Source organism: Malaclemys terrapin, chromosome 3 (genome assembly GCF_027887155.1).
Source record: "Malaclemys terrapin pileata isolate rMalTer1 chromosome 3, rMalTer1.hap1, whole genome shotgun sequence".
NCBI lineage: Eukaryota > Metazoa > Chordata > Testudines > Emydidae > Malaclemys > Malaclemys terrapin.
Genome location: NC_071507.1, coordinates 208,621,293 through 208,642,691, shown reverse-complemented (window position 1 = coordinate 208,642,691; position 21,399 = coordinate 208,621,293). Strand labels below are relative to the sequence as shown.

The window sequence follows — 21,399 nt, the reverse complement described above, 5'->3', positions numbered from 1 at the left end:
AGTCCTGTGGCACCTTATGGACTAACAGAAGTATTGAATGCATAAGCTTTCGTGGGTGAATACCCACTTCGTCAGACACATGTGGTGGAAATTTCCAGAGGCAGGTATAAATATGCAGGCAAGAATTAGTCTAGAGATAACGAGGTTAGTTCAATCAGGGAGGATGAGGCCCTCTTCTAGCAGTTGAGGTGTGAACACCAAGGGGGGCTAAACTGCTCTTGTAGTTGGCTAGCCATTCACAGTCTTTGTTTAATCCTGAGCTGATGGTGTCAAATTTGCAAATGAACTGAAGCTCGGCAGTTTCTCTTTGAAGTCTGGTCCTGAAGTTTTTTTGCTGCAGGATGGCTACCTTTACATCTGCTATTGTGTGTCCAGGGAGGTTGAAGTGTTCTCCTACAGGTTTTTGTATATTGCCATTCCTGATATCTGACTTGTGTCCATTTATCCTTTTATGCAGGGACTGTCCAGTTTGGCCGATGTACATAGCAGAGGGGCATTGCTGGCACATGATGGCGTATATTACATTGGTGGATGTGCAGGTGAATGAACTGGTGATGTTGTGGCTGATCTGGTTAGGTCCTGTGATGGTGTCGCTGGTGTAGATACATGGTCAGAGTTGGCATCGAGGTTTGTTGCATGGACTATCTCTGACAGTGCCCACAATTCAAGAAGGATGTGGAAAAATTGGAGAGGGCTCAGAGTAGGGCCATGAGAATGCTTAAAGGACTGGAAAATATTCCTTACAGTGACAGACTCAAGGAGCTCAATCTATTTATCTTAACAAAGAGAAGATTAAGCGGTGATTTGATCACAGTTGCAAGTACCTACATTGGGAACACAAATTTGACTAGTGGGTCATGCACTTCATTGCTTCTTTAGACCGAGCTCATTGCAGATGCCCTCCCATCCCATTCTATTTCAAGGACTTGCTGTAAGCCCTAATCCCCTCCTTCATTCTAGGGCCTCTGTGTATGCTCCCTTCCCTTTAATACCAGGGTCCCCCATTTGTCCCCCACAGCCAGGGATGCTGTGTGTGACCTTATTCCCCCTTCCCCCCCTTACCAGGGACCTCCCTTTACCCCATAACCCATGGGCTCTGAATGAGACTCCATTCCCTTTACCAGGGTCCCCATTCTCCCCCACCAAGCCACAGGTTCTGTGTGCGCCTTTTCTCCCATATTATTTCTCCTCTTTCTGCCTGGGAAATAAGTCCTTCAGGGTGCCAACATATTAAACTGTATTGGGAGGATGGGGAGAAATGAAATAGAGGTATTGTCATGATGAAAGATGCTAATGGATGCCATTCAATCAGTTCTTTGATCTATAGACAATTGCAGAGGTGCTTGAAGCTGTGGCTCTGCTGAACAGACAGCCGGGGCTCCATGTGGCTCCCATTTTTTCCTTCTGGTTTTGCAATTTTCCTCAAAAGCAACACGTTCTGTTCACTGATCCTTAAAACATTCCGTGGAATTTTGGAACTGATCAGATATGCCACTCAGAAGTTGTCGTGTTACATCCAAAACAGAGAAATGCCATTGGGTTGGGGATAGGGACTCATAAGCTTGGCCAATAATAGAAGGCTCTGCAGTCTAGCAGGCAAGGGTATAACAAGGTCCAATGGCTGGAAACTGAAGCTAGATGAATTTAGATTTGAAAATAATGGGCAATTTTTTACAGTGAGAGTAATTAACCATAGGAACAACTTATCAAGAGCTGTGGTGGATCCTCCAACACTGGCAATTTTAAAATCGAGATTGGATATTTTTCTCAACAATATGCTCCAGTGCAAACAGGAATTAAATCAGAGGAGTCCTTTGGCATGTGTTATTCAGGAGGTCAGACTAGAGAACCACAATGGTCTCTTCAGGCCTTATGAATCAATAGCATAGTCTCAAAGGAAGAGAGCAGAGCCCCCAGAGCCAGGACGTTAAACACACAGGACTAGATTTTCAAAAGTAATTAGGTGCCTATAGATGCAGACAGGTGCCCAAGCACCTGTCTTCATCCTTAGACAACTAAATACTTTTGACAATCTGGCTCATCGTGCCTGAGAGCCAGAGGAAAGACCGATAGTAGGCCTTGTCCTTACGCTGCAGCGTAAGGGAGCTGAAAGGGAGGCTGGGACTTACCGTCTGAATGAACTTGTTGCAGATCACCTTCTTATCACCCCTGCAGAAAAAGAAATACACAAATAGAATTACAGTCAGGGCTGGTAACACTTCCTATTAGTAAGGCTGTCCGACACTTCCGTAATAAGACCCTGTTTTCAGTTGCTTATACTTTTGCCATATGTTAATTTTATAAGGTTCTAGGTTTTTTAATCAAAATGTCATGCAATACCAAGTGAAATGCTTTACAAAAGACAAAGTATATTACATCAACACTCTTCTCTTTACCAACCAAACTTGTAATCTCATCAAAAATGACATCCAGTTGACAGGATCTATTTTCCATAAGCCCATGTTGATTGGATTAATTATATCACTCTCATTTAATTCTTTATATCCTGGGGGACTTCAATTTGAGTGATATATGTTGGAGGTATGATGCTACCAGTACCAGAAAACATTCATTGGAAATTCTAAATATGGTAGATGACAATTTCCTAACTCAGAAAGCGCTGCATCCAACACGGGGGAACTCTATATTAGACCTTGCCTTGACACACACAGAGGAACTGATCACAGAATTAAAAGTTAATGGTAGCTGAAAGTTAAAAGCTAATGGTAACTTAGGTACAAGTGGTTATGGCTTGATCACATTTATAATATGCCAACAGAATAAAGTCCAGAGAAGTAACATACATACATTTGGTGCTTTAAAAAGGCCATTTTCACAAACCTGAAAACAATTATGAACCAAATCAGCTTGCAGAATTTAATACGAAAAATCTGAATGATAATTGGGAATTATTTAAGAACACTTTACTAGATGCCCAAAATACCACAATCAAGGGAGAAGGCTGTATTGGTTAAAAAACCAACCTGCTTTAGAGGAGAAGCAAAGGCAGCTATAAAAATTAAAAAATAATATATAACAAATGGAAGAACAGGGAAGTTGACAATTATGAATATAAATCAAAAGCTAGTAACTGTAGAAAATTGATGAAGCAAAGGAACACAAGAAGAAATCTACAGCCAGCAGAATTAAATAGAATAAGAAGGAGTTTCTGAAGTATATTTAGGAAGAAAAAGAATCCTGACAATGGTATTGGTCCATTACTAGATGGAAATGGTAGAATTATCAATAATGCAGAAAAGGGAGAAGTGTTTGTTGGGGTATGTAACGGTTGAGTAAAGACCTGGGTAACTGCTAGTATGGTATTAGGGAGGAAGACGGGGCAAGCACTGTCTCTTCGCTTGATAGATAAAGTGCTATCCCTCTCCCTTCCCTTCTCCTTGTTAAGGATTGATAAGCGTTGCAGCAGCATAAGGACTGTAGGGATTTAAAGAATACTCTTTGTGTAAAGCAGTGATATCTCCCCCTCCTTTCCTTTCCCAGACACATAAACGAGCTCAGGGTCATGGCCCCTGCCTCCCTTCCCTGTGAGCTGCTGATCAAGGGAATTCATGGCTGCAATTATTGCAAAGAAATGTATCTTCAAAGTAAAAACTATCTGTATAATATGCTAATAGAATGTAGAATATGGGTCAACTTGCTCTTCTCTAACAGTGTTCAGTACATATTTCTGTTCTGTATTTAAGGGGAAAACAGATGATGTAGTCATATCATATAATGATGGTGAAATACTTTCCATTCCACTAGCATCTCAGGAGAATGTTAAACGGCAGCTGCTAAAGCTAGACACTTTTAAATCAGCAGGTCCAGATAACTTGAATTCAAGAGTTTTAGAAGAGCTGGCCGAGGAGCTCACTGGACCATTAATGTTGATTTTCAATAAGTTCCAGAAGACTGGAAGAAAGCTAATTTTGTACCAATATTTAAAAAGGGTAAACAGGATGACCGAGATAATTATAGGCCTGTCAGTCTGACATCGATTTGGGCAAGGTAATGGAGTGGCTGTCAGGAATAAGGCCCTGCAGCTATGCCTGCCGAGTCTCCTGACAGCCTAATGAACAGAGCTGGGCCGCATGAGCCAGACTGCCTGAAAAAACAACCTGCTTAACTGGCTGAAGAAGCCAGCAAGCTTGCTCTTAAGCTCAGTAGTAGCAGCAGCTTGCTTGCTGCTCAAAGCATTTGCTCAGACTGATCATTCCTGCCTCACTCCCAGCCCTGCTCCTGCCTTGCCTCACTCCAGGTAACCCGGCTGTGACCCTCAGCTCAAATTCCTGACTTCAACTCTGACCCTTGGCTCTGGCCCTGGACTCCTATTCCTGGCAGCAACTCCTGCTCCAACCATAGGTCCGACTGCCCATGTCCCAGTTCCTGACAATGGCTGATACAGGACGCAGTTAACAAAGAATTAAAGGAGGGTAACATAATTAATGTCAATCAATATGGGTTCATGGAAAATATGGAAAAGGTAATAGTGTTGATGAAAGGGCATTTGACTTGGTACCACATGACATTCTGATTAAAAAACTAGAAAGAGATCAAATTAACACAGCACACATTAAATAGTTTAAAAACTGGCTAACTGTAAATCAAAGAATCATAGAACTGGAAAGGCCCTCGAGAGGCCATCCAGTCCAGTCCCCTGCATTCAAGGCAGGACTAAGTATTATCTAGACCATCCCTGACAGGTGTTTGTCCAACCTGCTCTTAAAAATTCCCTATGATGGAGATTCCACAACCTCCCTAGGCAATTTATTCCAATGCTTAACCTCTCTGACAGTTAGGAAGTTTTTCCTAATGTCCAACCTAAACCTCCCTTGCTGCAATTTAAGCCCATTGCTTCTTGTCCTATCCTTAGAAGAACAATTCTTCTCCCTCCTCCTTGTAACAACCTTTTATATACTTGAAAACTGTTATCACGTCTCCTCTCAGTCTTCTCTTCTCCAGACTAAACAAACCCATTTTTTTCAATCTTCTCTCCTAGGTCATGTTTTCTAGACCTTTTATCATTTTTGTTGCTCTTCTTTGGACTTTCTCCAATTTGTCCACATCTTTCTTGAAACGTGGCACCCAGAACTGGAACAATACTCCAGTTGAGGCCTAATCAGCGTAGAGTAGAGCGGAAGAATTATTTCTTGTGTCTTGCTTACAATACTCCTGCTAATACATCCCAGAATGAGGTTTGCTTTTTTTGCAACAGTGTTACACTATTGACTCATATTTAGCTTGTGATGCACTATGACACCCAGATCCATCATCAAATGGGAGTGTTTCTCTTGAGGTTCTACAAGGATCAGTTCTTGGCCCTACATTACATAACATTTTTTATTGACGACCTAGAAGAAAATTTAAAATAATCATTGATAAAGTCTGCAGATGACAGAAAAATTGAGGGAGTGGTAAACAATGAAGAGGACAGGTCACTGATACAGAGCGATCTGAATCACTTGGGAAGCTGGGTGCAAACAATATACGTTTCAATACAATTAAATGTATACGTCTGGGAACAAAGAATGTAGGCCATGGGGGACTCCATCCTGGGAAGCAATGACTCTGAAAGAGATTTGGGGGTCAAGGTAGATAATCAGCTGAATATGAATTCCCAGTGTGCCCAAAAGGGCTAATGCAATCCTTGGACGCAGAAACATGGGAATATCAAGCAAGAATAAAGAAGTTATTTTACGTTTGTATTTGGCACTGATGTGATTGCTTCTGGAATAGTGTGCCCCGTTTTGGTGCCCACAGTTCAAGAACGCTGATAAAATGGAGAGGTTTCAGAGAAGAGAATTGGTCCTGCTTTGAGCAGGGGGTTGGACTAGATGACCTCCTGAGGTCCCTTCGAACCCTGATATTCTATGAAAATGGTTATAAGACCGGAAAACATGCCACACAGTGACAGACTCCCAGAGCTCAATCTATTTATCTTAACAGAGAGAAGGTTAAGAGATGTCTTGACTATAGTCTGTAAGTACTTTAACAGGGAACAAGTATTTGATAATGGGCTCTTCAATTTAACAGAAAAAGATCTAACAAGATCCAAGGAAGCTGGAAGCTGAAGCTAGACAAATTCAGATAGGAAATAAGGCCTACAGTTTTAAATGAGAGTAATTAACCACTAGAACAATTTACCAAGTGTCATGGTGGATTATCCATCACAGGCAATTTTTCCATCAAGACTGGATGCCTTTCTAAAACATCTGCTCTAGGAATTATTTTGGGGAAGTTCCATGGCCTGTGTTATACAGGAAGTCAGACTAGATGATCACAATGGTACCTTCTGGCCTCGGAATCTATCAATTTATTTTATAAATTGCTAATTTATAGTTATTGCCATAAATTTCAGTCTTGTGAAACAGGCCCTTGTTTGGGCCCCTCCCCTGCTGTATGTTCTCAGGGCAGTGAGTCTGGGTACTGAGCAGGCACAGAATTCTCTTACGTTGTGTAGGAGCTTTCATGCCGCAGCAGGAACATCTCCCTGCAGAGGGATAAAGTGGTGCCCAAACAGCTCCCCAGAACCACATGCAGGGGGAGCAGACCATTAGGGGGAGGGGGAAGCAGGCCTTTAAAACAGTTACTTCCCAGAACAACTGTAGTTCTCGTAGGCAAGGGCCGCCCAGATCCATACTGCAGGGGATGTATGTGTCCTGGGTGCATCAGCACTGACCTTCTGAACAACAATGTCCAGCGCACACTGCCCATTTCCTCACTCCCCACTCACCTCAGCATACATAGGAGAACATGGTGACCTACATTTGATTTGCAGGAGGCCACAGCTTGAGAGTGAAGGGATTTGACTCCTGCCACATTAGTACAGCCCGGAGTGGAGCAGGAAAGGCACAAGCAAGCCATGAGCCAAAACAATATGCCTGATGGGGCTCAATATCCCGAACACTAACTACTATAGGAATGACAGACATAGAGAAAAGCCAAACTTCCATAGAAGGGAGCTGAATTCCTATTGCCCCAACTGTCCCCAGAAGGAACTGAGGAGCAGGCATGTCTGCACTCCTTAGAAGGCCCCGGCAAAAGTCAGAGGTAGGCAGGGTGTGCAAAGGCCCTATAGCCTGCTGCTCCAGACCTCCGGCTGGCACACACCTGCAGAAGAGATCTGGCAGGCAGTACCTGAAGAACCTTTATGCTGTTCAACAAAACCACTCAGTGTAACCAGTGTCGCAGGGGACCACAGTTCAGGGTTGGGTAAGGTTTGATTTGAAGGGGAGGTGAGGGCTAGTGTAGAGTGAAATCTGTCTGAACACCAGGGCAAAAATCCTGGGCATGAAGAACACATTGTGCATTTCCAAAGCAGCCTGCGGTATTGGCAGAAAAGAGGCACCACACACACAGGTGCATGGCACCACAGACATGGCACCACACACACAGGGATGATATACTGAGGGCCTCACCATTCCTCTCCGATCTTGTAGACGTAAATGATGTTGTCTGTTTGTCCAATGGCGATTTTGGTGGAGTCAGGAGAGAACGCCATGCCTTTCACCATGTAGCTCTTCCTGCCATACTGGGGAGAGAAGGGAGGAAGCATGGACCGAGGGTGAGGTTAATAAAACATGTCCCAAAAGAACCTCAAGACAGACCCAGAGTAAGGGTCACAGGCTAACCCATTCAGTGGTGTAAAGGCCCATACAACATACAAGCTGATCCCATTCCCATCCCACCTCCCTGGTGTGAGCTTCCTGCAGTTATGGACTACACTGCTCCAGTGTTGCCGGGCACCTGGCTGTGGGTTACTGCTGCTATATACCATGTCTAGCAGGGAGGTTAATGAGAGTAACTAACCACTGGAACTTGTCACGGGCCATGGGGGATTCTCCATCACTGACAATTTCCCAATCAAGATTGGATGTTTTTCTAAAAGCTACGTCCTAGGAATTAGTTTGGGGAAGTTCCATAGCCCGTGTTATACAGGAGGTCAGACTACACGATCACAGTGGTCCCTTCTGGCCTTGGGATCTATGGAATGAGGGTGGGTCAGTGTGAGTGACATACCCCAGCCCAGCAGAGCCAGCTGAAGGATTAGGTAACCTGCTAGCTCAGTCTGATTTCTCCTTCTGTACAAGTTGTTCACTGGATGCATGCTAGGCAATTAGAGATATGGCTCCCTATTGCTGTGTTCATGCACACAGCAGCACATGCTTACTCCCACGGGTGCACATGGCCAAACACCACTGCCAGACCACATACAAAAGCATGCATACTCAAACACGCACAGGTGCATGCATTCTAACAGTGGCAGCCCTTAAACACACACACAGGTATACACACTCACAGGTAGGTGGATGGTACATACACTGGATATAAGAACAGTCATACTAGGTGTGACAGAATGTATCGCTGGATCCAAACCCTAAACACTATTGTAATAATCTTTGTACAAAGTATGCCTTGTGAAGCATCATTTGAAAACACATAATTTGCTGGTCATTATTGTCCTGGCAAAATATGTGTGGCAACATTTTATGTGAAGATATAAGATTTTCCAGTATGATGTTATTAACATATGTTCCAAATCACAGCTCTCCCCAAGCAGAAGTTGGCAAATAGGTCTGTCCTAAACAAAGGCATGTGTGCTCTCCTTAATTTGCAGTAAACAGAGTCATCAAGCAGGAAGGGGAAACACAGGAAGCTCAAATAGATGAGAAAAAGCAGCAGGGAACGTCCTTCTGCATAGACTTTTTATCTCCTGGTATCCAGCTAGAAATGTTTTACAAAAGGGGGGACTGAAACCATAAAAAGGAAAGGAGAACACCCCAACATACCCCTCTCTCTTCCCTTGCCCATCACATTCTCTACACCTGAAGCAACAAAGGAAGCCTTCATTGGATTCTGAAGGAAGGAGTTCTGACCTAGAGGGTTTGGTCAGTAAGACTGCTGAAAGCACATGGTGAGAAACTTTGCTTGAATCTGATATAGTTTGTTAATTTGGCACCAGTAGGGCTTTAACTTTATTTTAGGACTGTCAAACGATTAAAAAAAATTAATCGCAATTAATTGCAAGATTTAAAAAAATAATCACAATTAATTGCAGTTTTAATTGCACTGTTAAACAATAATAGAATATCACTTATTTAAATAGATCATAAATAGGGCATAAGAGCATGTTAGACAAACACCTGTCAGGGATGGTCTAGATAATATTTAGTTGTGCCATGAGTGCAGGGGACTGGACTAGATGACCTCTTGAAGTCCCTTTCAGTCCTATGATTCTATGACGATGGTCAGAGACGCAACCCCATCCTCAGGATGTCCCTAAACTTCTGACTGCCAGAAGCTTGGACTGGATGACAGGGGATGGATTGCTTGATAATTTCCCTATTCTGTTCATTCCCTCTGAATCATCTGACACTGGTCACTGTCAGAAGAGAAGTTACTGGGCTAGATGGACCATTGGTCTGACCCAGTATGGCCATTCTTATGTTCTTATTAAATTGATATTTTATATTCTGATCCAACTCCTCTACCATTTTGGGTACAGGGTAGAGACTTCTGTTTCACAAGCCACCAAGAGGACCAGTCAGCTCTGCTGGAATGCAAGCTAGCTGTAGATATCTCCAGGCTGTTTGCATGCTGACACAGCTGTGAAGCATTTGAAAGGACTGAAAAGTTGCCATTTCTCAAGCTCTGAAAAGTCCAGGTGACACACAGTACACACTATGATCATATTATAAAGACTGAAAAATCATCTCTGAGAGTTCAGAAGAGAATGTGTTTTGGGGATTGGTCCCGCTTTGAGCAGGGGGTTGGACTAGATGACCTCCTGAGCAGGGATTTGGAGCAATCATATTTTTGAATTGCTCCACTCGGGCTCTGCTCCAGCTCCGGGCAAAAACCTACTGGTCCGCGCTCCAGCTCCGGGCTCCGCTCCAAAGCCCTGCTCCTGAGGTCCCTGCCAATCCTGATATTCTATGATTCTATTCTATGTGTGCGCTAAAGTATAACAAAAATGGTCGATACCTTATATTTGAATGTTTGCAACAAAAACAAAAGGGAAAACATCTGTATACGGAAAATCAGTAGATTTATTGTTTAATAGTTTTGTTAAAAAGTTATTCCTGGTATTTCAAAAAATATTGACAATACTTTATACTATATACAATGTGTTTCGTGTGTATTGTTTGTTTTACTAAGAAAGTGTACAGCAATCTCTCTAAGGTTTAACTCTGTGTCATGCTTTCTGAAAAGTTTTGACAAGACAGAACTTTGGCCTCTGCTTCAACAAAGAGTTAAGCTGAAGTCCAGGAAGGAGGGGATGGTATAATTATACAGAATATTGCTTAAGCATTCCCTCCCCTGTCCCCTTTACAACAGCATAGGAACAGTCTTGGCCATGTAGTTATACTTTGATGGGAGCAGCATTTGAGGATGTGCTTTGGGGCTATGCAAAATGTGGTGTAGCATTTCAAGCTGTTATGAGCCCTCTGAAAAGTATGGAGCAACTTACAAGTTGCTCTGCTACTGCCAAAAAACTGCCCTGCATAGCAGCATGCAAAGTATCCATAACTCACAGACCAAGAAGGTAGGGTGCCCAGTTACACAGAAGCAAAGAAACAATCTCTTTACCTTTGTATCAGCAGGCTTGGTGGAAAATTTATCCCGTCTCTCTCCATGTTCATCATACAGAAGCACGACCCTGTCTACAGTGCAGACAGCAAACTTGGCATTGTTGTAGGACCAAGCCATGCAGGTGACCTTTGCAGCACCATCCTGGAAGAAAACACAGCCATTGCCAGTCTGGACCGGACCAGGGTCCATAAGAATGGCCATACTGGGTCAGACCAAAGGTCCATCTAGCCCAGTATCCTGTCTTCCAACAGAGGCCAATGCCAGATGCCCCAGAGGGAATGAACAGAATAGGGGGAATCATCAAATGATCCATCCCCTGTCACCCATTCCCAGCTTCTGGCAAACAGAGGCTAGGGACACCATCCCTGCCCAGCCTGGCTAATAGCCATTGACTCCAAGACCTCTTTTCTTGAGTGGTAACAGCTAATTTAGACCCCATCATTTTATATGTATAGTTGGGATTGCCAACTCTGCCATGTACATTGGCCAAACCAGACAGTCTCTACGCAAAAGAATAAATGGACACAAATCTGACATCAGGAATCATATCATTCAAAAACCAGCAGGAGAACACTTCAACCTCTCTGGTCACTCAGTAACAGACTTAAAGGTGGCAATTTTGCAACAGAAAAGCTTCAAAAACAGACTCCAATGAGAAACTGCTGAACTGGAATTAATTTGCAAACTAGATACCATTAATTGGGGCTTGAATAGAGACTGGGACTGGCTGGGTCATTACACAAAATGAACCTATTTCCCCATGTTAAGTATCCTCACACCTTCTTGTCAACTGTCTGAAATGGGCCATCTTGATTATCACTACAAAAGTTCCCCCCCCCCCCCCCCCGCTGATAATAGATCATCTTAATTAATTAGCCTCTTAGAGTCGGTAGGGCAACTTCCACCTTTTCATGTTCTCTGTATGTGTATATCGAATCGTCTTATTGTATGTTCCTTTCTATGCATCCGAAGAAGTGGGCTGTAGCCCACGAAAGCTTATGCTCCAATAAATGTGTTAGTCTCTCAGGTGCCACAAGTCCTCCTGTTCTTGTTGCAGATACAGACTAACACGGCTGCTGGGATTGTTTTCCAATGTGCATTACTTTGCACTTGTCCATCTAATCCACAGGATCTCCTGTCCGCCGGCAGCCCCTGCTTTAGGGGCAGGTGCAGACCCCGCAGCGGCCATGAGGGGCCCCTGCCCAGGGAAAGGTTCCCCCAGCCCCGCCCTGGAGCAGAAGGGCTCGCAGCCCACCCCGAGCTCTGGATGGACCCCTGAGAAGGCGCGTCCTGTGGCGGGCAGTTCCACAGGCCCGTCGTGACGTGTGTGAAACTATCCCCACGCTCCGACCCCCCCGACCCGCCTCGCCCCTCCCGCGCCCGGACTCCTGGGTCCCGCCCGCAGCTGCCCGGGAGCGGGGGCTGACCTGGGGGGTGAGCAGCGTCCGCACGTGCCGCAGCTGCATCCCGAGGCCTCTCGCGCCAGCCCGGCCAAGGGGCCACTCTGGCTCCGCGTCTCCCGCCTCCGCGTTGCCCCGGTAACAGGCTGCCGAACACCCCAGCAACTGACGGCACGCGCACACCCAGCACACAAACAGGCTACGTCACAGGGAGCGACCCGCACCGCGCATGCGCCAAGCCAGGCCGCGCCTCAGGGCGGCGGAAGGGTTAGGTGTATAGACTCCGCCCTCACGTGCAACGGCCGGTGGCTTCGCCTCAGCCACAAGCCCCGCCCATTCACAGAGCCCCGCCTCTATCAGCAGTGAGCCCCACCCTCTTCCACAAGCCACGCCCACTCAGCCCGCCTGCTCTCCCCAGGCTCTCCCACACCGCAAGCCCCGCCCCCAGAGCCAGTCGCGTGCTCGATCGGCTCGGCGTGTCCCGCGGGGCTGGGTCGGGAGCGCGCGCTGGCCACGCCCCCTCGCAGGCCCCGCCCCCGCCCCGCCCCGCCCCGCCCGGCTCCGACGGGGGCTGCCCGGCACAGCCGCGGGGATGGAGGCGCTGCGGGCGGCGGGACGCGCCGTGCTGCGGAGCCCCCGACTCGCCCGCCACGGCCTGGGGCTCTGCTGGCACCGCAGTGAGTGGGGGCGTACGGGGGCTGTGGGGTGGAATGGGGGGAGGGTGGGGTTACTGAAGGGGAGGGTGGGGCACTGAGGGGTGGGGGCACTGAGGGGGCTGTGGGGTATTGAGGGTGGGGTGGGGGCACTGAGGGGGCTGTGGGGTATTGGTGGGGTGGGGGCACTGAGGGGGCTGTGGGGTTACTGAAGGCGAGGGTGGGGCACTGAGGGGTGGGGGCACTGAGGGGGCTGTGGGGTATTGAGGGTGGGGTGGGGGCACTGAGGGGGCTGTGGGGTTACTGAAGGCGAGGGTGGGGGCACTGAGGGGTGGGGGCACTCGGGGGCTGTGGGGTATTGGTGGGGTGGGGGTACTGAGGGGGCTGTGGGGTTACTGAAGGCGAGGGTGGGGTGGGTGGTACAGAGGGGTGTGGGAGGTATTGAGGGTGGGGTGGGGGCACTGAGGGGGGCTGTGGGGTATTGAGGGTGGGGTGGGGGTACTGAGGGGGCTGTGGGGTTACTGAAGGCGAGGGTGGGGCACTGAGGGGTGGGGGCACTGAGGGGGCTGTGGGGTATTGAGGGTGGGGTGGGGGCACTGAGGGGGCTGTGGGGTTACTGAAGGCGAGGGTGGGGGCACTGAGGGGTGGGGGCACTCGGGGGCTGTGGGGTATTGGTGGGGTGGGGGTACTGAGGGGGCTGTGGGGTTACTGAAGGCGAGGGTGGGGTGGGTGGTACAGAGGGGTGTGGGAGGTATTGAGGGTGGGGGTGGGGGCACTGAGGGGGGCTGTGGGGTATTGAGGGCAAGGGCAGGGGGGTTACTGAAGGCAAGGGTGGGGCACTGAGGGGTGGGGGCACTGAGGGGGCTGTGGGGTATTGGTGGGGTGGGGGCACTGAGGGGGCTGTGGGGTATTGAGGGTGGGGTGGGGGTACTGAGGGGGCTGTGGGGTTACTGAAGGCGAGGGTGGGGGCACTGAGGGGTGGGGGCACTCGGGGGCTGTGGGGTATTGGTGGGGTGGGGGTACTGAGGGGGCTGTGGGGTTACTGAAGGCGAGGGTGGGGGCACTGAGGGGTGGGGGCACTCGGGGGCTGTGGGGTATTGGTGGGGTGGGGGTACTGAGGGGGCTGTGGGGTTACTGAAGGCGAGGGTGGGGTGGGTGGTACAGAGGGGTGTGGGAGGTATTGAGGGTGGGGTGGGGGCACTGAGGGGGGCTGTGGGGTATTGAGGGCAAGGGCAGGGGGGTTACTGAAGGCGAGGGTGGGGGCACTGAGGGGTGGGGGCACTGAGGGGGCTGTGGGGTATTGGTGGGGTGGGGGTACTGAGGGGGCTGTGGGGTTACTGAAGGCAAGGGTGGGGCACTGAGGGGTGGGGGCACTGAGGGGGCTGTGGGGTATTGAGGGTGGGGTGGGGGCACTGAGGGGGCTGTGGGGTTACTGAAGGCGAGGGTGGGGGCACTGAGGGGTGGGGGCACTCGGGGGCTGTGGGGTATTGAGGGCAAGGGCAGGGGGGTTACTGAGGGCAGGGTATGGCACTAAGGGGGCCATGGGGGTACTGAGAACGAGGGTGGGGTACTGAGGGGAGCTGTGGGGATATTGAGTGTGGGGCTGTGGGAGTATTGAGGGTGAATGTGGCCTGTGGTGTTACTGAAGGGGAGGGTGGGGTGGGTGGTACAGAGGGGGGGTTGTGGGTATTGAGGGTGGGGTGGGGGCACTGAGGGAAGCTGTGGGGTTACTGAAGGGGAGGGCAGGGTGGGGTACTGAGGGGTGTGAGGGGTATTGAGGGGGGCTATGGGGGTATTGAGGGGGGCTATGGGGGTACTGACGGGGGGGGTTGAGGGTGAGGGCAGGGTGGAGGGCTATGGGAGTATTCGGGGGGATGCTGAGGGTGGTGTAGGATACTGAAGGGATTGTGAGTGTGCTGAGGGCGGGGTTGGGGGCTGTGGGAGTATTGAGGGTGAGGGCAGGGTGGGGATATTGAAGGTGGGGGCCAGTGAGAGTGCGGACTTAGATCTGTGGGTGAATCTGGCTGGTGGGGCTCTTTTTCTTTCCCCCCAGCTGGGGGGCAATGAGTTCCAGGGGGCCCACAAGCAGGAGGAGCCATGGCATTGCTGGGGGAGCTAGTGTCTGTGCCCCCACCCCTATATCTCAGGACACTCAATGGTCTAAGCCAGTGTTTTTAAAACCATGGGTCGTGACCCACTACTGGGTCGTGGCATGTTAAGTGCTGGGTCACCTTGCTGAGGTCAGCACCGCTGACCCATCGGCAGTGCTGCCCAGTTAAGGCAAGCTAGTGCCTACCTTTTCTGACACTGCGCTGTACCCCGGAAGCGGCCAGCAGCAGGTCCGGTGTCTAGGCAGGGGGGCCACAGGGCTCCGTGCGCTGCCCCCGCCCTGAGCACCAGCTCAGGCCAATGGGAATTGGGGGCCGGGGATGGTGCCTGCTGCTGGCTGCTTCCGAGGAGCAGCACGGTCTGCGGTGCACCCCGGCTGTGCCTCTGACAGAGGTAAGTCCGTGCCCCAACCCCATGCCCCAATCCTCTGCCCCAGCCCTGAGCCCCCCAAAACCTGGAATCCCTTCCTGCACTGCAAACTCCTCATCCCTGACTCCACCCCAGAGCCTGCAGCCCCAGCCCAGAGCCCTGTACCCCTCGCATGCCCCAGCCCAGAGCCCCTCCCACACCCTGAACCCCTCATTTGTGGCCCCACCCCACGGTCCTCACCACAACCTCCTGCCCCAGCCCTGAGCCCCTCCCACACCCCTCATCCACAGCTCCGTTGCTTCGCATGCATCAACAATGTTCTTCAACTGGGTCCCCAGAAAAAAAGTTTGAAAACCACTGGTCTAAGCAGGGCTGCCTGCAGGCTGCAGAGACACTATGAGTCTGAGCCCTAATCTCATGGGCTGGGAGTGTCCATAACACTATCCCCTTGGGTAATGGAATGCCAGTTTGGGACCCCTGCTTCTCTCTGCAGTCAGAGATGACCCTGCACTCAGACCGTGGGGCAGTGAATAAAAAGGGGGGGGGCATCTTTCCGAACACAATTGAACTGCCCCAAATGCTGCAGTCCCATCACTCAAAAACCCCAGTGACCTGGTGCTAAAGGGGCCCAATAACAATTGCCCAGACCCTCTGGGAATCGGGTCATGTTCCTTCAGCACTCCAGATCTCAAGGGTTCCCAGGCACCTCTGAGAGGGGACATGGTGCTATCTCAGATCCCAGACTCCAAGGGTTAATCTCTTGTCTCCTAGATAATTTTATACTAATGGATGTGGATATGTGGCTGGTACTGTCTTTGTGTTTAGTGCCCAAAGACCCCATTTGGGATGGGGCTCCACTGTCCTGGGTGGTGCTAGACAAATGCTGGCCCCGCCCCATGGAGCTTGCAGTTTTAGGATGCAAAGTGCATCCATGTCAATTAACAAATACAATAGAAATATCAATTTTTGAATTTGATATGAAGCGTAATACAGTCAGTACAGAGAACCTCATTTCATAGTACATTAATTTGTTTTACAGAGTGGTCACATTTTCAATATGCTGCATATTTTTGTATCCATGAAGGGGACTGATGATTAGGGAAAGACAGCTTGAGTTCTTGGCACCCAGGAGGTAGGCAGCTCCTCTTTCCCTCCCATTATGATGGAACTGACTTTAAATTCAAAAGAAAGAGGGAGGGGATTGAACTCCTCATTGCCCTCCCTTTCTACGGCAAGAAATCAGCACATTAACTGGCTATTTCTGCTAAAATGATCAGTAGTAAAATAATGAATGATGACACTGGGCTTCAGAATCACCATCCCATTGGGATAATCTGGACAATTACACCTCTTAGGATATTGTTTGAGGCAGATTCAGGAACACAACGCTGCCACTGTTGCAGCATAGGAAGGGTGGGAAAGAGGGACATGGCTGGATAGTTAAATTCCCACACTAAAACAACAAGGAGTCCTTGTGGCACCTTAGAGACTAACAAATTTATTTGGGCATAAGCTTTTGTGGGCTAAAACCCACTTCATCAGATACATGGAGTGGAAAATACAGTAGGAAGATATATATACAGAGAACATGTAAAGATGGGGGTTGCCATACAAATCAATTAAAGTGGGCTATCATCAGCAGGAGGGAAAAAACCTTTTGTAGTGGTAATCAGGATGGCCCATTTCAAACAGTTCATCCAGACCACATTACACGATCCATTGTCTACAGCCAAGCTCGAAGATAGAACCGCATTTTCTCCAGTCCCTCAGACAAACACCTACAGGATCTCTATCAAGCATTCTTAAAACTACAAGACCCACCTGCTGAAGTGAAGAAACAGGTTGACAGAGCCAGAAGAGTATCCAGAAGTCAGCTACTACAGGAGAGGCCCAGCAAAAAAAGTAACAGAACGCCACTAGCTGTCACCTTCAGCCCCCAACTAAAACCTCTCCAGCGCATCATCAAGGATCTAAAACCTATCCTGAAGGACAATCCCTCACTCTCACAGACCTTGGGAGACAGGCCAGTCCTCGCTTACAGACAGCCCCTGAATCTGAAGCAAATACTCACCAGCAACCACACATCACATAACAAAAAACACTAACCCAGGAACCTATCCTTGCAACAAACCCTGTTGCCAACTCTGTCCACATATCTATTCAAGGGACACCATCATAGGATCTAATCACATCAGCCACACCATCAGGGGCTCGTTCACCTGCACATCTGCCAATGTGATATATGCCATCATGTGCCAGCAATGCCCCTCTGCCATGTACATTGGCCAAACTGTACAGTCTCTATGCAAAAGAATAAATGGACACAAATCAAACATCAAGAATGATAACATTCAAAAACCAGTCGGAGAACACTTCAACCTCCCTGGATACTCAATTGCAGACCTAAAACTGGCAGTTCTTCAACAAAAAAACTTCAAAAACAGACTCCAACGAGAAACTGCAGAACTGGAATTAATTTGCAAACTAGATACCATTAATTGGGGCTTGAATAGAGACTGGGAGTGGATGGGTCATTACGCAAACTAAAAACTATTTCCCCATGCTAATTTTCCCCCTACTGTTACTCACACCTTCTTGTCAACTGTTTGAAATGGGCCATCCTGATTACCACCACAAAAGTTTTTTTTCCTCTTGCTGATAATAGACCAATTTAATTGATTTGTCTTGTTAGAGTTGGTATGGCAACATCCATCTTTTCATGGTGTGTGTGTGTTCCTACTGTATTTTCCACTCCATGCATCTGATGAAGTGAGTTTTAGCCCACGAAAGTTTATGCTATTTGGATCGTGGGATGGGCAGGCCAGACTGTCTTCAAGAGGAGATTGTGCAGAGCCTGAATGCTGTGGTGAGAGCACTTTGTGCTCCTGGCCTTGTTCTGCCTTTGGAGACTCACTTTTTTCCAGACCCCCCCCCCCCCCAGCTCCCCTGAGTGCAGATGAAAGTGGAACAGTTGGTGATAGCAGGAGCATGTTGCTAAGCTACAGGAAGCTGTGAAAGCTCAGCAGCCTCCTGCCTCTGGAGAGCTGCAAAGAGCTAGAGAGCTCTAGCAGGTGGGGCCTGAGCCAGCATGAGCCCAACCCCATGGGGATGGCTGGAGACCTCACACACATGCACCCTGATACTCCAGTGGGGATGGGCTACCCCTGAATCCCCTGATCCGTAACCACGCAGGTAGAGACCACACACAAAGCTGAAGGGGCAAAAGGATCTTAATGTAGGACATAGACACTGAGCCAGCCTGACCTGGGGGATGCCAGCCCAGCCATGTGTGTGGAGCTGGGCAGAAGGGAGATCCTAGCCTGGCCCCATTTATTTAGTTTTAACTTACAATTGAATCCTCCCCTTTCTAACTAGCAGTTTTTTGCCCTACTTTTTGAAGCAAGTGACCTTGATTCAGCTACTGAAAGACGCTCGAGGAGGCAGGGACTGAGAAGGTTTCCTGGGAAGGCTTACGCTGTCCAGATGGTTCTGTGCTCTGTACAAGGCTGTTCTCCCACTGATTCACACCTGCCATGCACTCAGAGCAGTCTCCTTGTTAATGTGCCTTCTGCCTGGATCCTTGGGCAATGGGCCATGTAGGCTCTGTACAGATTGTGTCCAAACAATGGCATATAAAGCTATTACGCTGGATTCCAGTCGATATGTTACCGCTCATATGCCCCTCTTCTCATGCTCAGACTCCTGCACACTACACTTTTTCCACACACATGCTGCATGTTTGGGCCAGAGGGGAATGGCCCTGGAAAGTTTTAGCAAAATCTTGGGGGAATGAAAAGTGCATGGAAGGCGAAAAGTAGGTCAAGAAACAAAAATGTGCTCCCATTGTTTTAATCACACTTTTGCCCATGGTAAGCTGCCTTGTGATCATGGCTAGTAATGCCTTAGTGTAGTCTCCAAGTTGTACATTTAATGTATGTGGCCCTGTCTCACTGGTCCCTAGTTGTCTTCCGTATTCACCATCATGCCATGTTCCTATTTAGATAGTGCCTCCACCAGTGTTTACAATCTTGTTTATACCCCGCTCAGCACAATGGGGCACCAATTCTGGTTGGGGCTGCTGAGTGTTACTGTAATGGAGAAAATCATTTACAAGATAATAGCAGAAAATCTGATTGTCAGACAAGAGTGATTAAAGCACTAGGAGCATATTTTGGTTTATTTAGATCTTCACAAGTCTCCTGACCATACACATGTAGAATTAATTCAATTACAAATATTACAGAAAGTGAAGATTATAAACTTCTTATGCAGTTAATCCACTTCGATTATACACTCAACAGCAAGCTGCTCTGGAGCCTGTTCATCCACCAGGAGTGTCTATGAACAAGATTATCGCTAACTTCAAACCAAGTGGGGCTCAAATCTAACCCAGTGACTTAGGAGCAGCATAGATCTCTGTGTGCGGGTGGAATATTCTGCTTAGCATGAGGGCTGCATCCGGCACTAGCTGGAATTTCCAAATGCTGCCTGTGACAAAGTGGGAATGTTCATGATGTTTTCTCTGAATACTGTGTGGGTGTCTGTTTCCCGTATGCATTTCTTAAGTAGCTAGGGCCTTGGCTACACTCGCAGATTCACAGCGCTGCCGTGGCAGCGCTGTGAAGCACGAGTGTAGTCGCGCCACCAGCGCTGCGAGAACTCTCTCGCAGGGCTGCAAGTACTCCACCTCTCCGAGGGGAATAGCTTGCAGCGCTGCGAGAGAGCGTGCAGCACTGCAGGCGCTGATTACACTGGCTCTTTACAGCGCTGCGCGTAGGGGGGGTGTTTTTTCACATCCTAAGTGCAGCAAGTGCAGCGCTGTGAATCGCCAGTGTAGCCAAGGCCTAGGTGGTGGGATAAGGGTGTGTGATTGTTGCAGAGCCTTAGAGGGCCAGTGTGATGCTGACTGCACAGAGAATGACCACCACCCTGTCTACTGGCAACTGATGGCCTGGGCCCCTCCCCTGCAAAGGTGCCAACGGAAGGTGTTGAAGAACAAAGAGAACAGGTGACCTCCTGGCCTGGGAAAGAGACAAAGGCCAGAGGAGGGGCTGGAGAGTTTCAGTTTGGAGCCGGCTGGGGAAAGAGAGTGAGGCTCAGACCCAGAGTCTGGCCTCCGTGGCACCAAGGTGGACTGACTTAGGAGTCCGGTTTCTGTACCTACAAGCTGTGTTTTGGACCGTGTTCCTGTCGTTTAATATAAACCTTCTGTTTTACTGGCTGGCTGAGTCACGTCTGACTGCAGAATTGGGGTGCAGGGCCCTCTGGCTTCCCCAGGTGCGCTTCCCACAGGCAGGGCTCGGTATGAGAAGGGGATGCTGAATGCTTCGAGGTCAGACCCAGGAAGGTCAAAGCTGTGTAAGCTTCTTGCCCTGGAGACAGTATACTCACAGAGAGGAGGCTCCCCTAGAGTCCTGACTGGCTTCATATGAAGTGGTTCCAGAGCATTGCCCGGTGACTCCATGACGCTGCCCCATGTAAAGTGTGCTGCCATGATCCAGGCTCAAGTTTGCATTGGTCTAGTTAACTGGGCAAATTCCTGCCCTCGGAAGGAAAAGTAATCACCTCTAGCTAAGCACAGTTAGAAAAAGTGCTGTTGGCCAGGCTGCTGCTTGGACTCCATAAGACCTGGGGAGCCAACAAGTCCCGGAGCTGGGAGCCTGTGCACTGAATGGCAGGGAGCACAACGGGGCCAAAAGAGCCGTTTCTGCCCCTTGCTTCCTTCCTCTCTCCCCCACCCCTCCAGCCTGCATGTGATGCCTCAGTGCTGTCTGGACTGAGTCTCAGCCAGGTCCCAGTCTGCGAGGCCCTGGGTAAATTGTTTAATCAGTTTAGGCAAGAACTCTCTATAGCTGGGTCTCATCAGCATCCTTAAGGCACTGCAGCTTGTAGCTCCTCACTCATGGCACCAGAGACACCTTGACAAGAGGGCTGGCAGAGTAGAGGCCCACAAGCACTCAAGTACCAGTGCTCAGAATGAGAGGAATGAACCCTTCTAGCCCTGCAAGGATCTGTTTGGGGCCTGTCCCTATTGAGTGCAGTCGGAGCTGTTACCCACACACAGTTCTCTGTTACACACACTCTAGGGCACCCACCTTTACCCTTCCGTCTGCTCAAGGTATAAGGCACCCAACTTTACCCTAAATTTGTTACCTGCATACTCTAGGACACTCCGCCTCTACCTAGTTCCTAGGGCTCAAGGCATAACCTCGTTGATTTAGGCACCCCCACCTTTTCCCAGTTCTTAGGGCTCCAGGCCATCCATAGCCTATTGC

At 49.0% G+C, this 21,399-nt stretch overlaps 2 protein-coding genes across 7 annotated transcripts in view; one reads left to right on the top strand and one right to left on the bottom strand.

Annotated features, from left to right (window-relative positions):
• Positions 1-12,175, bottom strand: part of IFT172 (intraflagellar transport 172) — a 120,426-nt gene extending 108,251 nt beyond the window's left edge. For both annotated transcript variants that reach the window (XM_054022079.1, XM_054022080.1), the window contains exons 1-4: positions 12,021-12,175; positions 10,591-10,734; positions 7,419-7,531; positions 2,130-2,169 (exon numbers count right to left, since the gene is read on the bottom strand). In XM_054022079.1, the coding sequence (XP_053878054.1) occupies positions 2,130-2,169; positions 7,419-7,531; positions 10,591-10,734; positions 12,021-12,059 (336 nt within the window). In that variant the 5' untranslated portion in view covers positions 12,060-12,175. The remainder of the gene's footprint in view (positions 1-2,129; positions 2,170-7,418; positions 7,532-10,590; positions 10,735-12,020) is intronic.
• A 383-nt stretch (positions 12,176-12,558) lies between these two features.
• Positions 12,559-21,399, top strand: part of LOC128833876 (low density lipoprotein receptor adapter protein 1-like) — a 29,686-nt gene continuing 20,845 nt past the window's right edge. For 3 of the 5 annotated variants that reach the window (XM_054022109.1, XM_054022110.1, XM_054022107.1), the window contains exon 1: positions 12,559-12,670. In XM_054022109.1, coding sequence (XP_053878084.1) covers positions 12,586-12,670 — 85 coding nt within the window. In that variant the 5' untranslated portion in view covers positions 12,559-12,585. Of the gene's footprint in view, positions 12,671-16,163; positions 16,257-21,399 lie in introns of all 5 variants that reach the window. The other 2 variants (XM_054022111.1, XM_054022112.1) reach the window with 2 other exon arrangements.